Genomic DNA, 21,460 nt, shown 5'->3' with positions numbered 1-21,460 from the left:
CAGCGGTTGACGGCTGCCGCCCCTCTCCCTCCCCTCAGCGGTTCAAGGGCACGGACGGCGCGGAGAAGGCGGCGGAGAAGGCGAAGCCCGCTAAGGTGGAGGAGGCCAAGGGGAAAGCGGCGAAGCCCGAGGAGGCCGTGGAGGAGGTCGGTGCGGCACCCCCCGCCTCGCGTTGTTTGGGCGATCGCGTGGGGCAGCCGAATTAAACGGGTCTTCCAAAACCTGGTTGCGGCAAGACGGCTGGTGTTCGTACCGTGCCTGAACCTTAAGCTGCTTCTGTAACTTGAATTAGCGATGGGCCCCGTGCATCTCTCCCAAAGCTTCAGTCTTTGCGGAAAACTGCACCCAGGCTGCTACGTTTTCCCCAAATATCACAGCCCTGCAATAACACAGGAACGTGCCACGCACTAGCGCTGCACGTGCTCGTTTGGTGCCTTGAACTAGGTGGTTGTTCGGTCTTGGATGTAGTTGGTCTGAGACTAGTTAATGCAGCAGTCATAACTCTGTTTTTTATAAACTTAGGGGCCACCAAAGTATACAAAATCAATTTTAAAGAAGGGCGATAAAACCAACTTTCCGAAGAAAGGAGACACTGTTCATTGCTGGTATACAGGAAAACTACAGGATGGAACAGTCTTCGATACCAATATTCAAACAAGTAAGGTCATATATATACACTGTTTGGCTTTTGTTGCAAATGCACATAGAGGAAATTAGCCAGGCTCATTAAGCAACCTCGGGCAGGCATTTGCTCATGGAAGGTGTGCATGGCAGGAGTCCTGACAAACTGCTTTTACTGTCGTCTTGTTGAGCTGACTGGGGGCGTCCCTGCAGCCCGCTCCTGGAGCCTGATTTTTCCATGAGGTAGTGCAGGGCAGTATTTTAGGACTGGCTGGTGTCAAGTGACACTGCTGCATCTTGCCAGACCTCACGTTGGGCATTCTCCAGGCCATAGATGATGTGAAATGTGGGGATTTAAGCAGTGCTGAAACTACTTTGGAGGAAAGATGGTTCCTGCTCAGGGAGTTTCCCTTATCTATGGAACTCAAGCACCAACAGCGTAGTCAACGTCTTTAAAAAGACACATCTTGGTGTATTTCTATAATAAACTCTTCAATGTGGAGGTGCTGGCATGAGAGTGATTTGAAGTAGTCTGGTGTACCGTATCCACTGCAGACAAGTCTGCTGGTATTTCTGTGACAGTTTCTCGATCAGAAGATTGAAGTATATGAAATTCTGAAATCCTAGAAATGCTTTTCCAGCAGTGATGTCACTGGAATACTGTCTGTGAGTCGTCATACTTGTATGATATTGTATGTTACCTGTTGACTTTTTTTGCTTCACTAATGTGTTTATGACTTGTACTATCAACTTTAGTAATTCAGAAATGAGTCTTTGAGGTTCACTGGATCAGTGTCTGAAAGATGCTCATCAACTTTAGCTCTTGGTGCAACTTGAACATTTAATAATGTTTTTAGTGGACAGCCCTAAATTTTCCCCTCAAAATCTGATAGTGGGCTAAATATAATATTATAAGAAGAGATATTTATATAAAGCATGATCATAGCAGTAATTTTACACAGAAGTATGATATATGCTGGTGTGATGTTAAAGCAAATCAACATAAAACTGTCTTTCAGGTTCAAAGAAGAAAAAAGCAGCCAAACCTTTAAGTTTCAAAGTTGGTGTAGGAAAAGTAATCAGAGGTGTAAGTAAACTATTAATGACTTCCTCAGAATCCAAAAAGTTTCCATTCTGCAGGATTTATGACCGGGGTGCAAATTTTGAGCTGCTGTTCTTGTTTCTTGTGGAGGTAAAAAGGCAAGTTGAAAGTGTTTACATCCACATTACAGGATGTAATACTTATTCTTTACGGATGCATTCATCCATTTGCAGTGTCATTCCTCTCGTGAAGTAGTGTGTGGAAAACAGTGTAACAACTACGTGTTCCTCAGGACAACCACAGCCTCTTGCACATGTCTGTCTAGTGCTTTGCACAATAGACAAGGTTATTGGTTTCCCAGGGCTCTCTCAATCACTGCATGCATTCAGTGTGCTTTCATCCATCAGAAGGTTGTTTTCTCTCAGCATCTTTTTTGTATTTGCCTCAGTGCCTCTTCACGCATAGTTCGGTTCATCCATTAATTCTGAACTGGATGCTGAAACTCCAAATTCCTCTGGCTGTCGTGTGCTGAAATGAGTTGCAGTTTGATGCTGCAACTCCTCTGCTTTGTCCAGCACCGAGAGCTGAAGTACTGCAGGTGGAAGCTGGGGGGCGGGGGGCGAATATCTAGGTAGACTAAAAGCACTCGGTAGAAGAATCGAGTGTTCTGCACACCCGTCTGTTAGCTTACGTCTTGAAGTCACAGATGCTGGTGCAAACTTGTTGTGTGGGGAGATACCAGCGTATGTGCACAGCAAATGAGGTGCTTAACTCTTACCTCGCTGCTGCTGAGCCACTGGTGAAATTTGTGGCTGCCTGCACAATGTAAGAATGTAAGGAGGATCTTGTGCTTACCTGACTTGAAAAAACAAAACAAACCCAACCCAGCATAATCTTCCATGCTGCTGCTGTGCAGGAAAAAGGCCTTTATGGGTGACAGGATTGGAACTGGGAAGGGGAAAATGTCCCTGGGCTTGTGGCCAGTACTGCAGAAGCAGCAGTCGCCTGGGTTTTTTCTTTAGTCTGTTGGCACAGCGCTCCTGTGTTTGTGTGGGTGCCAGATATCTTCCTTGAGCAGCTACACAACAGGAGCAGCAGCTGTTCATTGTGAGATGTTGGTACGGTGCTGAACTGAACACCGGCTTTGGGCAGCGTGCGCGAGTCTTGAAGAGGGACAAGCACTGAAATAAAATTAGTCTTTAAGCATCAGCCTTAAATAAACGCTAATCCATTGATGCTGTGGAATGGTAAGGAAACATGAGGCAGAGAGGGACAAATCCCTTGGAACAGTGTCTGCAGTGGTCAGCTGTGAAACGCATTCTGAAACTCTGAATACTTGCTTAGAAATGAGCATGTTACTTCATGGGTTCACTAATGTCTTTACAACAGAAAAGCATGAACCTGCACTGCAAAGTACAGTACAGGCTATTGTGGGAGCAGGGAACATCGGCCAAGGGGGAGCGTTTCCACAAATAGAAAGAATGTGGAACAACTGCACAGCGTACTCTGGGGTGGGTGAGGGTGCTGGAGAGAATGATGTGGCGCGGCGCAAGTATTCATAGGAGCAAATGGGAAAAGTGTTATGACGTGCACTTTTTGTTAAGCTCTCTAAGACTGCTGTGTTCTTTTGTTGGTTTTGTTTTGTTGTGTTTTTTTAGTGGGATGAAGCTCTCTTAACAATGAGTAAAGGAGAGAAGGCTCAACTGGAAATCGAACCTGAGTGGGCGTATGGCAAGAAAGGGCAGCCTGATGCCAAGTATCCTTCCACAACCAATTACTCATTAAGTAACTTGGAAATGCTTACTGGAATAAAGTGCTTTATGGACAGGGATATAATGGTGGGAGCATTCACCTGTTACTCATAGCAGGCTTGGAACATTAACAATATAAAAAAATCCAGTGAACTTAATGGATGGATACAATTGCCCATTTGTTTTGAAGAAAAGCTCCTGCAGGCAGTACTGCAGAGGATAACTTGCTATTGTTGTCTGCCTGCTTTTTTACTCTGGCTGCTTCCAAATGCTTATTCCTGCAGCACCAGTGGGGATGCTAAGCAGTGTAGTAGGGAGGTGGGAGGGAAGTTCTGCTGCAACTGGAGAGACAGCAGCGAAATCTTGGCTAGAACTGGTCCTGGGATACCACTGAAATAGGGGACTGAGTGAGTGATCCTGCAGAGTGCCTTGGGCAGTCATGTTTTTTTACCAGTGCTTCCAGAGGAAGGGAAGCAGTGTTCTCTCTCGCTCGAATCCTATGTCATGCTAATTTAAAGGACTGTCTAGACATTCTTCTTCCCTCTCTAGTACTGTAGGACAGTCTAACTTCCTCAGAGGGAGACCAGTGACCATGTCCCAAAAATGGGCAGGCGCTTGGCAGTTTGGGCGAGACTCAGCTGCTCGTCTTCAGTGGAATGGGAGCAATGAGAAGCATGTGTTAGTAAAGGCGTATCTGCGGAACTGGTGCTGAACGTCTCATGACAACTTGAGTTGGATGGTGGCCGCGGTTCCGTACTAAACCCAAGATGTTCAAACGGGTCAGTGAAATATAAAACTGACACATGAGAACACGGAGAACAGGTGGTAACTCGCTTAACCCTGGCCCATGGGGTAAGGGGTGGTGGGGGTTCTGCTTCTGAAGCTTCCTTAACGTGCGCAAACAGGATTCCACCAAATGCAAAACTTTTCTTTGAAGTGGAATTGGTGGATATCGAATGAAATGAAGAGTTTCCTTCACTGCTGGGAATCCATTTATGATCAAGAAAGCTTCTGACAATGCAGTTTTGCTCTTGTAACTTCAGGATATAGTTACAACTGTGGCCTTGTATCGAAATCAAGTTTGTTCTCCCTGCCCCCCAACTGCTGTACAGTAACATACCACTAAAGAAAACATAGTTTATACATGCAAGTGACTTCACTTTCTTGTGTGTACGCTCACCTTAACACTTCTTTCTCCTACTATGGGGGAAAAATGGCATAGATCTCCAGCAGACTGTTAAAGGAGTAGACCTATTCAGAAGGGCCAGGACTGTTTTTATTACCCCTTGCCATACTGCGTGATCATTTACTGAAAAGCAGCTACTTCGATACCCGGCTCAAGCCTTCACCAGTGCGCTTCTCTTTTCAGCTTTATATTTTGCAGAGCTGCTGAGTGTTACGACAGCACTCGCCCAACAATCTTAGTTAACCTAAAATATTAAAAGAGGGGAAGAGGAAAAAATTTACATTTGTATTCTAGTTGGGGGCGGGGGGAAGGAAATTCCACTGCATTTCTCCTCTAGAGGTGAGAAACGTTGGGCACATTGCCCAGCCCCATCTTGAGGAGACCTGCTCGCACCCCACACGTTCCTGAGGTGTTCCTGTACCACAGACACTGCAGTTTGAACAAAAACGGTGATGAACCGAGACTCTGCCGCTCTTACTCCTGGCTTGAACAAGGCAATCCAAGAAAGCTCAGAGGACTACTGAATTCCTTGCTTTTATTACAAAAATGGGAATGATCACTTTGATCAAAATGAAAAAAGTTTGCTCACACTGTGTACATGAAAAACTCTAAATACAAAAATCATCCCAAACACAGTTTGTGCTTTTTAGAAAAGAATGCAACATCATTTTGCACTGCATTTTAATTTTTTACCCCCACATAGAATAGAAAATACAGGTCGCAGCGTGCAAAGGCTGCCATCGTAATCTGAAGAGTTTCGATCGTAACCACATAAACAAAGGAGTTGGGGATTTGCTCACTAGGGCATGGAAGAGATCTCGTGGTAGAGCAGGTGGTGACGTTCCGGTTGGAGAGCAGAGCAGGAGAGGACAGCCTGGCTCCTGAACTGCCAGCCCTCCCGACCTGCGCCGTTCCTGCAGCAGCCGTGGCAGCCAACACTGGTCAGCAGAACAGCTTTGGGGAGAAAAAGAAACCAGAACAAAACCCCTACAGCTTTACTGATTAAATCTATGGAATCATTATGAGACCCAAAAAAAACTTCAGATATCTCCATAAATTAGTGCAGGGAATTAAAAAAAAAAAATGCATTTACGGTAAACTAGAATTGTACAGAGATACCATTTATCGGTTACCGGCACACAAATCTTGCTTCACACATACCCTGTGAACATCAGCTCATTTCACATGCAAAAGACCAAAAAGCAGGTATTACAACAGTTCTTTCACATCCCTAATTTAGAAAAATATATATTTTTTTTAATTCCATCTTTGTTGAAACTGTGGCACAGTGAACTTCACTCACTCTTCTGATCAAGTTGGATGGTAATACTGTCCATAATTCCATGCGTTCTGGTAATTGTACTAGAAAAACAAACACAACAGATAACAGCATTAAGTCAGACTGCCCATGCTCCATGAGGATACCTGACAGTGAGCTGTTTGTCCTTCCCAAAAGGCTCGGGTAAGGCTGCCCTTCTGTAACTGGGGCGGTTCTGGTGGCGGCCAGCACGGCGAGGTGCCCACGTCCTACCCGGAACATTCAGGACTCGGTACCCCTTTACCAAGGCTCCGCACGCAGCCCGTGCCTCGCTCCGGGTGGAACACACACGGGTGTTCCTCTGCAGGGCCCAGCCCCGGGAACTCCCGACCGCCTGGAAGAGCGCCGGGAAGTCAGCTTTGTTAGGGAGGTAACACTGATGTGTTGTTCAGCCCAGGGTCAGAGCTACACCTAGGATCAGCACAGAGCCTGGTACCATTGTGGGTCGTGTTTTTAGTCGCTTAATAAACACGCACAGGGTAAGTCTTCCAGTAGAGGACAGGTCAGAGGTTCGCTCTTGCTCCTCAGATCCCCTCTTTAGTACCTGCTCTTCGGCTCCGCGTCACTCCCCTTTCAACAGGCTCTCGTAAGAGGGAGGAAAAAGGGAGGGAGCAGAAGGTAAAGGAAGCGCAAATTGTCTGCATTCTAGCTGCTCTCACGGCACGCCCCACAAGATGGCAGAGCCTGAACAGACAGCTCAAGTGCCCCACCACTACTCCCTTTGAAGCCATGGGTTTGCAGCTAGCAGAAACCATCACTGAGGCAGTCCTCATGGTCTTGCTGCAACCAGCTGTACCCCAACTATCCCAGCTGAGCCTAGGTAGGTATTCAGCCGTGTAACATCCTCGGGATAGCACAAACAAATGTCTCCATTCCCTCAGAAAGGGTTTCTGTCTGCTACTCTCAAGCAGACTGTGAAACACACAGGAGGCAGACAGTGATGGAGTTACCATGTCAACCACAGGGCTGAGATCTTCCTCGACACTCCAAGTCTGCTGTTCCCACGGTTCTGTGCCTGAAAACTTGGGGCGTTTTTCCTGGCCTAGTGCTGAGAGTTTCCCCATGCTGGGTGAGACACCTTTCACTGCCTGACTTTGGAAAGAACGCTTGGCCTTGATGCGGGCACTTCTAAACCACAGGTACACAAGGACTGATTTGTGTCCCATCTGCAAACACTGTTCTCAGGGGCTTGCTAGGCTCCTTGCAGTCTAAACCACAGTATTCATTAAACTGCTTCAGCAAAAGTTTCAGTTGGACCCTCTGCAACTCACAACTGAGAATAAGCAGCATTCCACACCTGCAGCACATCACTCTCGCCCCAGCTGAGGGGGCACCGGCAGCACCCACCCTTACCAGTATTAATCTCACACAGAAAGGCAGGGGTTGAAGCTCTGACTTTACAGCCTGCCCTGTTGGACAAGTCAGAGCACAAAAACGGACAGTCAGTCTAGAAGCAAGCAGAGCCTGTGCTGGAGGTTGCTGCTGCCACAAACAGGAGGAGGAAACCAAGGTATGGTATTACTGATTCACTCTTTAAGCCCCTGTAGGGGACAACATGAAATGCCATGCAGGAACAGCCCCCAAGACAAGCTGTTGAACAGGCTGGTTTGCATGCACTATATACCAGTGCAGCAGACTCATACCGAAACCAGGAACTACTAGTTGGAGAAAGGAACTATCAAAACACGCAAGTAAATTGGCAGCCCAAGGCGACCCTCCTGGGCAAAACGTTTCAGCACAGAACAGGTCTATTGCCCTTAGCCCGCAATGGCCTTAACTGCTGTCACACATCCCTTCACGTAAATGTCTAGCCACCAAACTGCTCATCTTGCTCCACACTAGAGAGAAATATTTTACACTTGCGTAACAGGCCAAAGAGGAATCAACAAAAACAGGAGCTAAATTTTTACTCCAAGCCTTCCTCGCCAACTGACACAGGCCATGGACAAACGTCACTGGGAAAACCACAACGTGCATACGTTCAGAACACGCGTGTTGAAAGAAGTAACCAAGCATACACCTACCTGGTACCAGGCATTGTAGTTATACGCTGCCTGATTGACTTGCATGTCTCCATCCATCATCTGTGCTGATGCCAAAGTTGGGTCATCTGTGAGCATTTTCTTTTCATCTGGCTCCTCTGATCTGTGAAGTTAATATATGCTTATAAATGCTATCTTGGATTAAATTCTGAGCATGTCTTTGCATGAGAAATGTTATCATGGATAAGGTTAATTAGTATTTTGAAACTTGGTGCCCTGTCCAAACAGAGTAACAATTTGATTTAGAAAAAGACAGTAGTATATTGTGCTTCAGAATGATAGTCTGTTTTTTAAATTGTTCTGGTGCTCAAACCGAGACAGCAAAAGCACGTTTCTGCTTAAGAGTACCAGTACTGTTTAGTTTTCCTGTGATACATAATTCAAAATGTTATTTTCCAATAAATCTGTTTCCAAATATTTTAACCAACGGTATAACCAAACTTAGTTTGTACTTTAAGTGATTAAAAACAGTGATTTTGTTCTTGCAAGCAGTAGGTTTAAAGCTGAAAAATATATGTATATATATTCATAGATTAAAGAAAAAAAAACCCACAGACTCCGAGATTGTTCTCTGAACTAATTTCAAAGCATTTCCAAAAAGTGCTTTGTGTAGTGTAGTGTACAGTGCAATGTAGTACATGTTCCAGCTACCCCATACTGCATCATCTACCAAGTTAGTTTATACCCTCAGGTGAACAGACTTCCTACCCATTCTCTGCTCTCCTTTTTAAAGAATCCTGCTCCTTTAGAAGTGCTTGATGTTCATCATAGGCATCCAGAAGCCTGAAGGAGACAAAATGAAAGAAAGCTTTGCTCACCATTTTCATGTAAACATTTTAAACACATGAGCAACCATTTCACAATGTCTACTTGAAACTCTTAAGAATACAAAAACATTCTAAAAAAACCTCAATTGTAATCAAATTTTAATCAGTGATCTACCATGAAGATGGGAAAGCCAAAAAACTTAATCTGATTCCACAAAGCATAGTGAAGAATTTTCTGTTAGCTCAGAAATTCCCAACTTGCTCAACTTCTATCACACTTTGGGCAGTTCTTTTATAAAGTTCCTTTATAAATAAGTTTTCTAAAACTAATTTGTGATACAGCTGCTTCTTCCAGTGATTGCATTCCCTCAGCTGCCTGTTGATGCCACACATAGCAGCCCTGATACTTAGGAATCAACATTTCTTTAAATACTGGCAATGGGTATTACACAAAATTACAACCACTCCAAAGTAGCACCTACAGCCTTCTCCCAGACAACATGGGAAGAACAAGTACATTTAATGCAGCACAAAAGAGTCCTAGCTAGAATTCCCACAAATAGCTAAATACCATTTCATCTGTTGCATACCACAGTTTACAAGGTATCCCATGAAAACTCCTTCTTCTGTCAATATTGCTCTTGGTGAAAACCATTTCTTGTACTTATTCTATGCTCTAGTATTATTTGGGAACTGAAAACTTCATTTTGTTTGCTCTATGTAGGATCCCAAACTTGCAATGCTTGGCTGCCATGCAAGTTAGGATGGCCAGAGTCAGCAAAAATTAAGGACAGCTATTGTTAAAGAACATACAAAGCAGAAAAACTAACTCATGGTTAGTCCTTCGAAGTTAATTAGCTGCAAATGTAAATGAAAACAAGGGCTTGTTTTACAATAGAAAATTAAGAGAAAAAAAGTATATCTAGTATTTAATTAAAAAGTTGCACTTCTAGTATCTGATCCTCCCACATAAGTGTACAGCATTGTTAACACTTTAAACATATAAAAATCAAATCAACGCAGATTTGACCAGCAGCTCACAGTGTACCAAGTACCAGATTATACCTGTGTCCCAAAAAACTTCACATTCTCTTTGAGGAACATCCTCCTTTATAAAATTTACCAAGAGAAAACTACGGTAAGAAGTTATGGGCAGCATAGTTTTGCTCTATGAGGCGTTAGCTATTTCAGAAAAAAAAGGATAATTTTCTGAAATTATATTCCTATTTAAAAATAGGAAGCTGGTTTAGAAAAGCAGCTATCCCTCAACAGAGAACTGATGGCACAAAAGAAAAAACTCAGTGGATGCCACTAACCCTACCCCTTCCCTAGTGCTTCTACCAGCACTCTTGTGGTGACCCTAATTTGGCCATTGCACAGATTACATCTTACTTGTTTACATCAGAACCAAAATCTTCAAGAAATTCCACTTTTCGCTGAGAAAACGTAATCCTCATTTTTATAGACAATGCGCCATTGACAGCCTTATCAAAACAGCTCAAGATGTTTTCTTCATTTTGCTTGAGATCACCACTGTACTCCATTTCAAGTAAGTTGAGATACAGTTTTGTATTTTCCTGTGCAAAAGACATATTAGAAGTTGTACATCTGTCACGTTAGGCATTTAATGCTGAATGTATAGCTACCAGATGCATACCAGAACGTTTACATCATAAGTATATGCTAGAATAGTCAATAAAAAGATTTTCTTTTTACATTGGTCATCTTTGACCTGGCTTGTTTCACAAATAGATTAGAAGTGATCTAACACTACAAAACCAGATGTCACGCTTCGCTAACAGTGAGCTAATAGTATTTGGAGTGCCAAATATTTCTGTGGTTATAACCAAACAGTCTACAAGTACTGCCTACGTGATCAATTTTGTTTGCCTTGAGATGTGAACATGCCTATAATATGTAAGATTCTAAAAAGGAAAAATGAATGTATATAGCACATCGTGATTCTGATGAAAAAAAAATGCAAACTTCCAGATTTGCAAGCTGCACATACGGCAACATCAGTTTAGAGGGACTGGTGTCTCCATGTAGTAATGGAACATTACATACAGTTACAATTCCTGTCATCATTGTTGCCATATTTTAAAAAAAGAAAAAAAAAAAAAAAAGGTTCAGAAAGAGAGAAAAATACCATGATTTTTTTTTTTTTTTTTTTAAATATAGCAAAGAGGGAACACATACTTTGTCAATTTCTATGGCTTCTGACAGCACTTTTCTTGCCTTTGGAAGATTTTTCTGTACTTTGAAGAGGTGTCGAGCTAATTTGATGGCGTAAAACGACGATTCACTAATTGATTTGGCATTCCTAACAGCTTCTTCAAGCAGATGTTCAGCTTCTTCCATGTTTCCATGTCTGCGTTCTAAGCTTACTCTTCGCAAGCGAATCATTGCTAGCCCTAGAATACACTCTTCGAATGTCTTCAAGATTCTTCTTGCTTCATCGATGTTGCCTAAAATACCAGTGAAGATACTTTAAGATGAGACATCCAACAGCCTCTCAAAACCAGAATCCCTCCCAGCAAAAACTAACGTTGCTCTTACCCTGCTGCTCCTCAAAGGCAGCCCACAGCATGTGAACCATTGGTTTCTTAGGAAGATGTATTGTGCAAGCCCTGCTGTAGACATGCCTCACTCCTTCAATACTATGATTCTCCATGTATTTGGCATACTATAGTTGAAAACAGAGCAGAGATTGAAGAATTTAAAGCTTGTATTTGTCTTTAAAAACATGACAGAACGATAAAATTCTTTTGTTTAAACCCATTCAGCACCTTTATTGAACCACTAGACTAGTTTCTGTAAGGAAGGACGTAGAGAGGCAACGAAGTTGGCATATGCAGCAGTCAAATCTGGTTGCAAGCAGACCATCTCCTAATGCAACAGATATAGTTATATATGAACAACATTCCACAAGAGTACAAAAGGTTAGTCACTAGATCAATGTATGCAATCGGTAGGAGATAGGTGGTAAACCACTTCCCTTACCTTAATCCAGAAGTCCTCATAGAGGGCACATGAAATAACACATCTTTCAAAGAGGACCACAACTCGCTCATGAGTGCCATTTTCTATCTCAAATTCTAAGTACTCTTTCCAGTTTTTCAGCTGAATTTTCTCCAGAGGTTTTACATGAAAGTAAGGCCTCTTAATCTGCAAGAGTCACAGTATGGCAACTTACGACTAATAAGCATACCACAAAGTGGCTTAAAAAAACCCAAACAAAAAAACCCAAAAAACCCCCAAAAACCCACAAACCAAAGAGCCACACACCTTTCAAGCAATGCCATTTAAATAAACAGGACTTCCGAATGATACGTCATTAGCTATTCAAGTAAGTCTGCTGGGGTTACCCAAGTACCGATCTCAAGAGATTTTGCTGACAATTACATTCTAGGCTAGTAACTTGTTTTTTGAGAAAGGTTTTTGAGTGCAAGTGTTTACAGAAGCTGAGAAAGAACTTAGTGCAGTTAATCCCTTGCAAACCTGTGGTCACAACATAACAATGACATTGTAAACAACAATGAATACTGCCCACATACATACAACTCTAAAGAAATTACTGTTGTACTAGCGCATATCCTACAAATTAAATTCAAAATTTGGTGGAGAATCATGACAAGACAGAACATTGAATTGAACTTCACATTAAATATTTACATTAAGCTGATTATTCCAAGAGCTAGCAAGATCGCATTTTTATTGATGACTACAAGAGGAGCTGGGTGGGACAGAGTTCAGCACAGAAAATTTAAACATTGTTTGAACTAAACATAACAAGGCATTCTTCCAGAGATCTTTTGCTTTTTCTCTCCAAATCTTTTATTTTACCTGATTACCTCTCCTGTACTGCCACACCATCTCAAATACAAATACATACAAACGGATAAAGAACTTACAATAATTAAGCAGTAACATTCAATTCTTCAAGGCCAGCTGAAATTCAAAGCCAATTACCCCCTTCATGCTCCTCACTGAACTCTACTGTGGAACCCAATACTCTTTTTCCATTTTGACAAATTCACAGGTACATTGCTCCTGCTAAAATAACAGTAAAGCAGGTCTAAGTGGTCTCCATCACTTATGTGACATCTGTTGCCTGTCTACCTCATTTCTGTCTGTTATAAAGACACGTTTAACCTTGTATTTCAAACACCTCAGAGATCCAACACGTTGGTATCTACAGAGCAGATATACTCTCTTTGTAGAAAAAGTACTGATTCTGGGCAGGAGCAAGAAAGGACACCCTCTTTCTTACACATTTTCTCCAGTGTGTCCACAGTTTTAGCATTCTCCCAAGTTTCAACAATTTGTAGCTTACAGTTTCCGAAGCCAAGAACACCTATCCCCACATAACCATTTTCCACACTACATGAGCGTATTTGAGCCTCACCTACTCTAGGGACATGCTCTGCATGCTCTGCTTCCTTCTACGACAGGTAACCTGTACGAAAGCGACCCTGCGGCATGTAGGGCTGCTATCAGCCCTTCAGGCTGCTGTGTAACAGAAGGGATAACCCACCCGAGTTAGACTATGTTCTAGTTTACGGCGCTAGGACTAGCTAGGTACCATGTCCTGGAGTTCCTCCGGCTTAGAAGGTATCTGGCCTAGTCCAACAAAGTGCAGTAAGCAACATAACAGTTCTGACATCACTTAACCCATTAAGGAGTCTCTGTATCAAACAGCTGGGACAGATCTTCAATGTACTTTTAAAAAAGAAAGTAAATTTAAAACAAGAACCATGTTATGCAATATGCTATTTGCCAGGAAGGAAAAAATAAAAAAGAGACCGAGAATTAAAAAGTCAGGTTGTTTTTCAAAAGTAACCAAACTTAATTCTACACAGAAAAAGTTCTATATTTGCAGTGATCAAATGATTAGTTTAATTAATTACTTTGAATATGTTATACATAGGAGCTGCATGTTATGACGGCTACTTTTGGAAAGCAAAAGTTAACTGATTGCAGGTGTAAGAGTGTAACATTAAAATACAAAAACATACAGATTTCATTCTCCTTTTAGGATAGGCTTACCTTTTCAATCAGAATTACCTTCATCCCCTTATTTTGCAATGCCCCAGATGCATAAGGTAGTACTAACTTACATAGCATTTCATGCTTCTGCATTTAAAGGCTGCTTAGTAAACAATACACCATCTTGCCTGTCTCCGAATACTATTAAATAATAAAATAATTAAAGATTTTTAAGTCGTCAGATGACAAAGGTGACCTCACAAGTTGCCTTTTCATAAAAAAAACAGCAAAGACGTGAAACTTGGATCTTTGTTCAAAGCCCTACAACAGTTTAAGTTGTAAGGCCTAACTGTTACTCAAAATTCCTAGCTCCCAGTCTTATGTTCAAAACACTTGTGCATGCTGCCTTATGTAGAAAAAACAAACTTACCGCTTCTTCAAATGTCCACCTCTTACTGACTTCATGTTCATTGTGGTTAAACATTTCTTGATGAATCTCAATGATTCTGTGCCTCATGTTTTCTATCTCAGTGATTAGCTAAAACATAATTTTTAAAAATGTAACACAGGTAGACACTGTATCACCTTTGTAAATTCATTTTATGATGACAATAACATGCATAAGTTAGAAGTATCAGAGATGCATTAAATGTTACCCTGAACAGTGGAAGGGACGGGATACTGCCCTGATGGTGCCTTGGCGCAACCCAACTGAATTGGTTTTCTATCTGAAGTTTTGCTCTTACGCTAAAGATGATTAAAGATGATTTTGGATCCAAGTCAAACTCGGTTTCAGTATGTGTACATTTTCACAGTCAGCAATTCCTCTGGACGTTTCCAAGTTTTCATATGCCTTTGAAGGCTATGAACCTGCACTGACTGTTGCTGACGAAGAGCTTTCTTGGACCACAGTTCCTAATCTGTTAATCTGGAATAATTAATATTTATCCCTAAAGTTTTGTACACCACTTCTTCAATTTTTTAACTCCATTTCTTTTATACCTATGAAAACACTGGAAAGGTATGTCCTGTAGGCAAAAGCAGTTATCACATGAGCCACAGAGCAATGATCTGCAAGAGAACTACAGAAACACCTCAGCTACAGCTGTACTAATTGTCTGCAAATAAATTAATCTTGTCAGCCACGGAGTAAAGCAAGAAATGCCGACGAACATCCTCTGCATATGTACCTTGGCAGGGTCAGTTATGTCCTCAGTACCAGAGGGCAGGTCGTCTCCAGGTTGCGCATCCTCCCCGCTATGGCCATTCACAGATGCTAGCTCTCTGCGCAGCTGAACAAACTGCTCCGTAGTCAGAAGGTCCCGAGGCAAGTTGTTCTGTATATGTTCTTTAAACCTAAGAATAGTTAGAAACAAGTCAACACAAATTTGATGTTTCATGTTGCAAAACTCTGCCTAACCAGAGCACAGTAATAAATCCTAGTGAGGTTCTGCATTACTTTATCGACCTAGAGCAACACTGAAAATGCAACTTCCAACAACATACACACAAAATGCAACTTCTACTATCTATCAGACTTCAAACGCTTCACATTTCAAAGAGAAAGGAAAGGACGATGAACTTCGGTGGTGAAGACAGACCACTTGCCATGCATAATTGATGCCAAAGGACAAGATCGATTTTAGAGGAAGATACTTTATTTCCAAACCCAAAAGATCTGTAGAAATTATGGGGAAGACTGGTGCATAACTTAACCAAGGTTTCTGGTTCCCTCTTAACCTCTCCATATTAATGCAGAATTCTACTATCTAAAACTTAACCAAATATTTCTCTTTAGTCAATTTAATTAGTCTTTCACCACATGTGAGCATTGCATGAGGAATTAAATTTCAAAACTGCTCAATCTGATTTTTCAAAGACATCCTCTCTTCTTCCTCACAATTCCAAGGCCTTCCTTTATTCCACAGAATTTGTGCATTTATCTAAAGCCAAATTCCTAAAACATGTATTAGTACTTTAAAACAACCAGTCAGACTGTATGAGTACATAAATAAGTAGATAAGTATATAAAACTAAGTAACTATTTCAAGTTCTTGTTGAGTGAACATTTTCACATTTACAGAATTAGGTTAGCGTGTGCTTAAGAAATTCATAGCATTAACTAAATCTTTGTTTTCTCTTTACCTCTGGAAGTGATGACTGTAGAGCTGCGTTGGAATTCCAAGGATACGATCATAGATGGATGTAACTTCCCTTAGGTTTCCCTGTTCATTTTCCCAGTTTATATACATTTCCCATAGTCTGTCAGAACGGAAATCTGTCCCAGCAGCTAAGACTGCATGTTCATAGGCTCTGAAAAATGAAATAATTTTACAGTTGTTTCTAGATGTGGTGACAGAACAAGGAAGAAAAGTTTGCGCTCTTATTTAAAGATTATGAGCATCCTCATTTACTTGCAACCACAGTTATATTCATTATTTAAATTCTGCAAAGTATTCTCTAGATATCTGTAGCAAGATCTCTAAAAATTCAGAAAGTTCGCACTCATTTTCTTTTCCTCCAGCACTACTGCAACAGAACAAATAAAGGCAACAGAAAAATCCACTTGCAGGAATGCAAGATATTAGGAAAATACACAGTCTCTACCAACCTCCAAAGTCACAACTTTTGACCCTTGTACCACACTGTATTGTCTACCCCTTCTAGGGAATTTGGCTCCATCATCTCTTAAAAGTCCTTAAAATAACTGCAGGTTGTTATTAGCTTGCCCCTTAGCTTAAACATATTAATCTGATTACACTGCTATGTAACTGTATGTGTGGGTCTCTTGTATCACTTAAGTCTGCTTTCAACTTACCCTCGAATAGTACTATTAGTTTCAGGATCAGTAGGGTCCAAGGTCTCCTTTAAGAAGTTTATATAATGTATCCAAAGATCAACACTAAGAGGAATTGCCTGCAGCCCTCTGCGATAAACCTATGAAGAGAACATGAACTGTACTTCAAATACTTAATGGCGTCCTAATAGAGAGGCAACACTGTGTTATCCGGTGAACCTTAGAAATACTAATTACTGGAATTTTGTTTAAATAATCTACCATTACCATTTGGGTGGAGGTTGGATAGAACATGGCAATGTTCTGATCTCCACGTGCAGAGTCTTGATCTTCAAAGCGCAGCGGTCCCTGCATTCTGACCAGGTTGTGTGGGCAGGCTTTGGGGTACAGACCATAGGGCACAGACCCATTAGAGCATCATTGACAGCGTCTGACCAAAAATGCAATAAGATGTAGCAATTGTGACCAGCAAACCAACTATATTGTTTTGAAAATGAGTAATAAATGTAAGTGACAGAAAAGCCCTGCCCTACTTGTTAAGCTGCAGTGTAATACAGAGGCTTGCACTGCAAAGCTTGACAAACTGTAGAGGTTTAACGCACCTGCCAACAAAGAGAAAAAACATTAGCTACAAATGCCACAGACGTGACAAGTGCAAACAAAATCCCTACAAACCTGACCATACATGGCAGGTACTGACAGCCAAATGACTTGCAGTAGGTTAGTCATTATTTGGCTAACAGGACCAATGGCAATAGCTGCGCCCAGCTACCTACATACCTCATCAGATTGTTTAACGTTGTCATGCCGCTTTTCAAGGTCTGCATACTTTTTCCAATATCCATAGCAATATGGATAGTGTGTGAAAAACCTGTCAAATGCTTTCCTGGCAGCTGGTAAGTGGTTCTGCAAGAAATACACAACAAAAGCAATGAATCCTTTCCTTAAAAAAAACTTCGCGTTATTTTAAAAACAATAAATGTTTTAACATTGTCTTAAAAACGATTTTGCATTTTGTGATCTCTGCTGATGACACTGGCAAGGGCAATTGTCTTAAAACAGCATCTATGAAAGCCTGATGTACAGTTCTAGATTTGTCACTGGAATACCCATGGCTTGTTTTGGTTTTCTTTGTTTATTTCTGGAAGGCTAGGGAAAAAGGGGGCATGTACTAACCTCCTGCTCTACGTACTGTAGTAGATATACCCATCCTGTGAAATCCTGGGGATTGTCCTCTACTACTTTCCAGAACTTGTCAAAATCTGGAGGGAAGCAAGCCTCAATATCTGTTGTCTGCAAACTTTCAATATTTGGAATTTCACTCTCCTGTGTGTTCTCTTCATTCAAGTCAGGGGTACTATCAGGTGATTGTTCCATCTCAGTTACACTCATAATTTCTGTACTGAAGTCCATCTGCTGTTCTTCTGTTGTCGTTTCAGCGCCATTGTCTGTGCTGTCATTGCTTACAGTCGGCTTCTCCTCCTCTGTATTATCTGCGTTCTCCATGGCTGAGGTTACTGCTGTTTTGTAGTACTAGATCCTGTGGAAATAAAAAAGATTCAGTATTCATGCAGTGAATATTCAAGTAGAACTTGGGCATGAATTATCAGCTAAGAGTCTCCCAAGTGCTTCAGGCATCCATGTATTCCACCACAGACCTTCATCAATTAGATCTGCTTCACTGTTGAGCTTAATTCACAATTAAAAAAAATGTTAATAGCAGTCATACATTTTAACATCTGCACATACAAACCATTGCGGTTTTTCTAAAAAACTATCACAAGTAGCTATCAAGGTATAACAGTGAACCAATACCGTTCTCCTGTATGAGTCTAGCGGACGTTTATGCCAAACAAATAATTACAGTCAAATTTATTCAATTCTCCTACTTAGTACAAATCAGTAACTTCTTTGCAAGACCAGCATATGTTAAAATGTACCCTCAACGCCTAGCTGAACTGGCTTAAGCGATAACTTTGCAAAGAAAAGAATTACCACCAGCACTAGACTCAGTCCATATTAATGATGTCTATAGAAACTAACCAGCATCAGAAGGCCACAAAAAAAGTTTAGGCTAGCCCCTTACAAGCAGTCAACAGCTCCCACACACAACTCAGGTGTCAGGTGCTTCCTCCTGCCCCTCAGGACAGACTCCATCTTCCTCCCACTTTTCATTTTGATCTTCCTGCCAAATGCTGCTGCCCAGCCCTACCCTCCTCCCACAAAGGCTAGTCCAGCCTAACTTGGCTGCATGCTGCTCTGCCAAAGAGCAGCTGACCACAACTGATCTGGGCCTTCACCGCCTGAAGCATAGGCATAAGGCACTCAGCTGAACCTTCCCTACCCTCAAGCTACATCCTAATGACTAACTGGTTCTAGGCAATACAACAACCAGGCAGAATACAATAGCTCTTAGCTGTGAATCTATCTTGATGAAGAACAGCCTGAGACCATCATCCTCAAATGCACTGTAGCAACTGCCACTCCTTTTTCCCTTTGCTTCCCTTCAGAGAAGATGGCAAGTAAGTTTTGCATTTAAAAAAGAAAAAAGTCCCCACACCCCACTCTATCTCAAGAATTCTTTCCCACTGTGTCCTGGTTTAACCCCAGACAGCAACTAAGAACCATGCAGCCATTCACTCACTCCCCCCTCCACCCAGTGGGATGGGGGAGAGAACTGGGGGAAAAAAAAGTAAAACTCATGGGGTGAGAGAAGAACGGTTTAATAGAACAGAAAAAAAGAAACTAATAATGACAATAGTAACACTAATAAAATTACAATAATAATAATAAAAGAATTGAAATGTACAAATGATGCACAATGCAATTGCTCACCACCCACCAACTGACGCCCAGTTAGTCCCCCAGCAGCCATCTGCCCCAGGCCACTCCCCCCGCCCCAGTTTATATACTGGACATGATGTCCCATGGTATGGAATACCCCTTTGGCCAGTTTGGGTCAGCTGCCCTGGCTGTGTCCCCTCCCAACTCCTTGTGCCCCTCCAGCCTTCTTGCTGGCTGGGCATCAGAAGCTGAAAAATCTTTGACTTAAGTCTAAACATTCCTTAGCAACAACTGAAAACATCAGTGTGTTATCAACATTCTTCTCATACTGAACCCAAAACAGAACACTGTACCAGCTACTAGGAAGACAATTAACTCTATCCCGGCTGAAACCAGGACATACTGAAAGCCTGAAAAGAGAACAAAGAGACCACTTGCTTTCACTTTAACAAATACGTTGATAAGCCATCAATAATATAGTGGAGGAAAAATTCTTGACAGAAAGGAAAAAAAAAAAATCTATACCCTATCTTCAGCAGCACCATCACATGAGATAACAGTTCATGTTTTCCTAGGAGTTCACCAAGGCAAGTAACTTTGGCGTAGTGTTAAAAGGTCCACACGGCCTACTCTGCAAGTTTTCTAATAACTGTTTTTTAAAAGTAACTATTTCTATTCTCCATTGTATACATCATCTGGCAATCATAAAAATACAATTTCTTTCCTTTAAGGTAAACAGTTCATAATTTTGCAACTTTATATGGTAACTGTTCATAAAAATGAACAGTTCATGCTATTTTAAAAGTCACACGAACACGATGTGACTACACAGAACACTATAGTGCTTTTGTTCTACAGGAAAAGAGGACGCTTGTGTAAGACAAGCGGTTTATTTCGTTAAAGACCAGTTCTTCCCCACACACTGGGGCACTCTAGAAAGCCTGCTTCAAAAGCTGGTTTCTTTAGTGAGTGTTGGAGATGCATCTTCGATATTGATTTTGAGAATAAACACAATCTATAAATTAAGAAATTAAATATCAAAGCAGTATCAGTACACCTTTACCAGTGCAACATACAGAAGAGATCTGCATCATTAAAAACAGCTGCTACCATTCAGAGCTTACCCATGTAAAGATTCTAAAGTCAAGGCCAAAGAGGAGTGTGTCATGAGAGCAGCAGCCCCAACACTTGATAAAAATAGCTTAAAGGATATTTACAGCTCTAAAATTTGAGAAAGCTAATGCAATTGGTTTTAAACATGCAATAATTTATGACCTAAACTTATTCTGGCAGATATTTTCCCCCTCTAGCTGATTCATAAGATGTATTCCAGCTTAAAAAACAACTTCCCCAAATCTGGCTGTCTTCCAATAAGGTGGAGAGAAAAAAAGAAAGAGGGAGAAGCGGTACAGGATCACCCCTGCACACAAGGTTTCAAACAGAAACTGAAAGTCTGTCTGACAGTTCGCTTCCAACTGAAGGAGTTCTAGAACACTCCCAGGGAACCAAGGCATATCCCAAACTCTTACAGTAACTGAAGGTTACAGCTGACACAATCGACCCTGCCTGGTACCAAACAGTTGCCCGTCAATCCACGGAGCTACAAAGGTCAGCACACACGAAGCTGATGCTTCAAGTACAGGCTACCGTGGAACAGAGTAACTTAATTCCAGGAGTTTTTACATCTCTCAGGCGAAACAACTAGATATCAGGTAGCCACACGCACCAGCTTTGAATAATTCACGTCAACGTATATTATTTAGCCTGTTTCAATTAAGCGTTTCTCGCATACGATACCGGCGTTTATAAATATGAATGAACTAATGGAAAACGCCTAGGAAAAAACACAAACGGGCAGCACCACGGGATTTCAGGCCCCACCTTCCACCCCCCCGCCCCCAGCCCTAGGAAGAACGTTTCACAACCCGCAGCAGCAGCTGCTCGAACCTCTCCGGGCAGGACGGCGCGGGCGCTGCCGGCCTGGCCCCTGCTCGCGGACTGACGCTCTCCTCTATTAAGCGACAACCGCGGCCAGGCTGGTCTTCCGCAGAGCCCGATAACCGCTGCCCGGGGGAACGTCTGCAGGCGGCAGCGGGGCGGCTGTCACGGCAAGCGGAGAGCCCCAGGCACGGCGCCTCCTCCCCTCAGGCCAGCCCCGCCCGC

General features: G+C 42.0%; 2 protein-coding genes across 12 annotated transcripts; one reads left to right on the top strand and one right to left on the bottom strand.

Moving 5' to 3' along the window:
- Window positions 1–32: 32 nt before the first annotated feature.
- Window positions 33–4,564, top strand: FKBP3 (FK506 binding protein 3, 25kDa; the record flags this gene model as incomplete). The annotated part of the gene is made up of 5 exons (XM_010579849.1): window positions 33–146; window positions 523–658; window positions 1,641–1,708; window positions 3,322–3,419; window positions 4,320–4,564. Coding segments are annotated over 5 exons (471 nt in total), but the record flags the coding sequence as incomplete, so codon positions are not given.
- A 539-nt stretch (window positions 4,565–5,103) lies between these two features.
- PRPF39 (pre-mRNA processing factor 39) lies at window positions 5,104–21,401 on the bottom strand. Of its 11 annotated transcripts, none has more exons than XR_775158.1 (15): window positions 21,223–21,401; window positions 17,690–18,053; window positions 17,294–17,419; window positions 16,535–16,653; window positions 15,862–16,029; window positions 14,907–15,072; window positions 14,147–14,254; window positions 11,731–11,895; window positions 11,287–11,413; window positions 10,927–11,195; window positions 10,120–10,304; window positions 8,669–8,743; window positions 7,943–8,063; window positions 5,762–5,962; window positions 5,107–5,554 (listed from the first exon to the last, which is right to left on the bottom strand). XR_775158.1 is itself a non-coding variant. In XM_010579738.1 (15 exons), the coding sequence occupies exons 2-14, from the start codon at window positions 18,017–18,019 to the stop codon at window positions 5,912–5,914; spliced, it is 2,010 nt and encodes a 669-aa protein (XP_010578040.1). In that variant the 5' UTR covers window positions 18,020–18,053; window positions 21,223–21,401; the 3' UTR covers window positions 5,108–5,554; window positions 5,904–5,911. The 11 variants fall into 11 exon arrangements, 10 of the variants coding, with proteins under 10 accessions (XP_010578044.1, XP_010578043.1, XP_010578045.1 ...); XM_010579738.1 differs by having other exon boundaries at window positions 5,108–5,554; window positions 5,904–5,962; XM_010579742.1 differs by lacking the exon at window positions 21,223–21,401 and adding an exon at window positions 16,781–16,943 and having other exon boundaries at window positions 5,104–5,962; window positions 17,047–17,419; window positions 17,690–18,031.
- Between the last annotated feature and the right edge of the window lie 59 nt (window positions 21,402–21,460).

The sequence above is a fragment of the Haliaeetus leucocephalus genome, unplaced genomic scaffold (assembly GCF_000737465.1).
Source record: "Haliaeetus leucocephalus isolate CR32 unplaced genomic scaffold, Haliaeetus_leucocephalus-4.0 Scaffold678, whole genome shotgun sequence".
Lineage (NCBI taxonomy): Eukaryota > Metazoa > Chordata > Aves > Accipitriformes > Accipitridae > Haliaeetus > Haliaeetus leucocephalus.
This window is presented reverse-complemented; position numbering and strand designations above follow the sequence as displayed.

Bases quoted from the DNA above. Each gene is read 5' to 3' on its own strand.
- PRPF39 (XM_010579735.1), bottom strand. From the start codon at position 18,019: ATGGAGAACGCAGATAATACAGAGGAGGAGAAGCCGACTGTAAGCAAT. The intron at 15,073-15,861 runs GTAAAGAGAAAA...AACTATTCTTAG, and splicing joins TACAGTCATCACTTCCAGAG to GTTTAAAGAACATATACAGA. The intron at 14,255-14,906 runs GTACATATGCAG...ATTATGTTTTAG, and splicing joins ACATAACTGACCCTGCCAAG to CTAATCACTGAGATAGAAAA.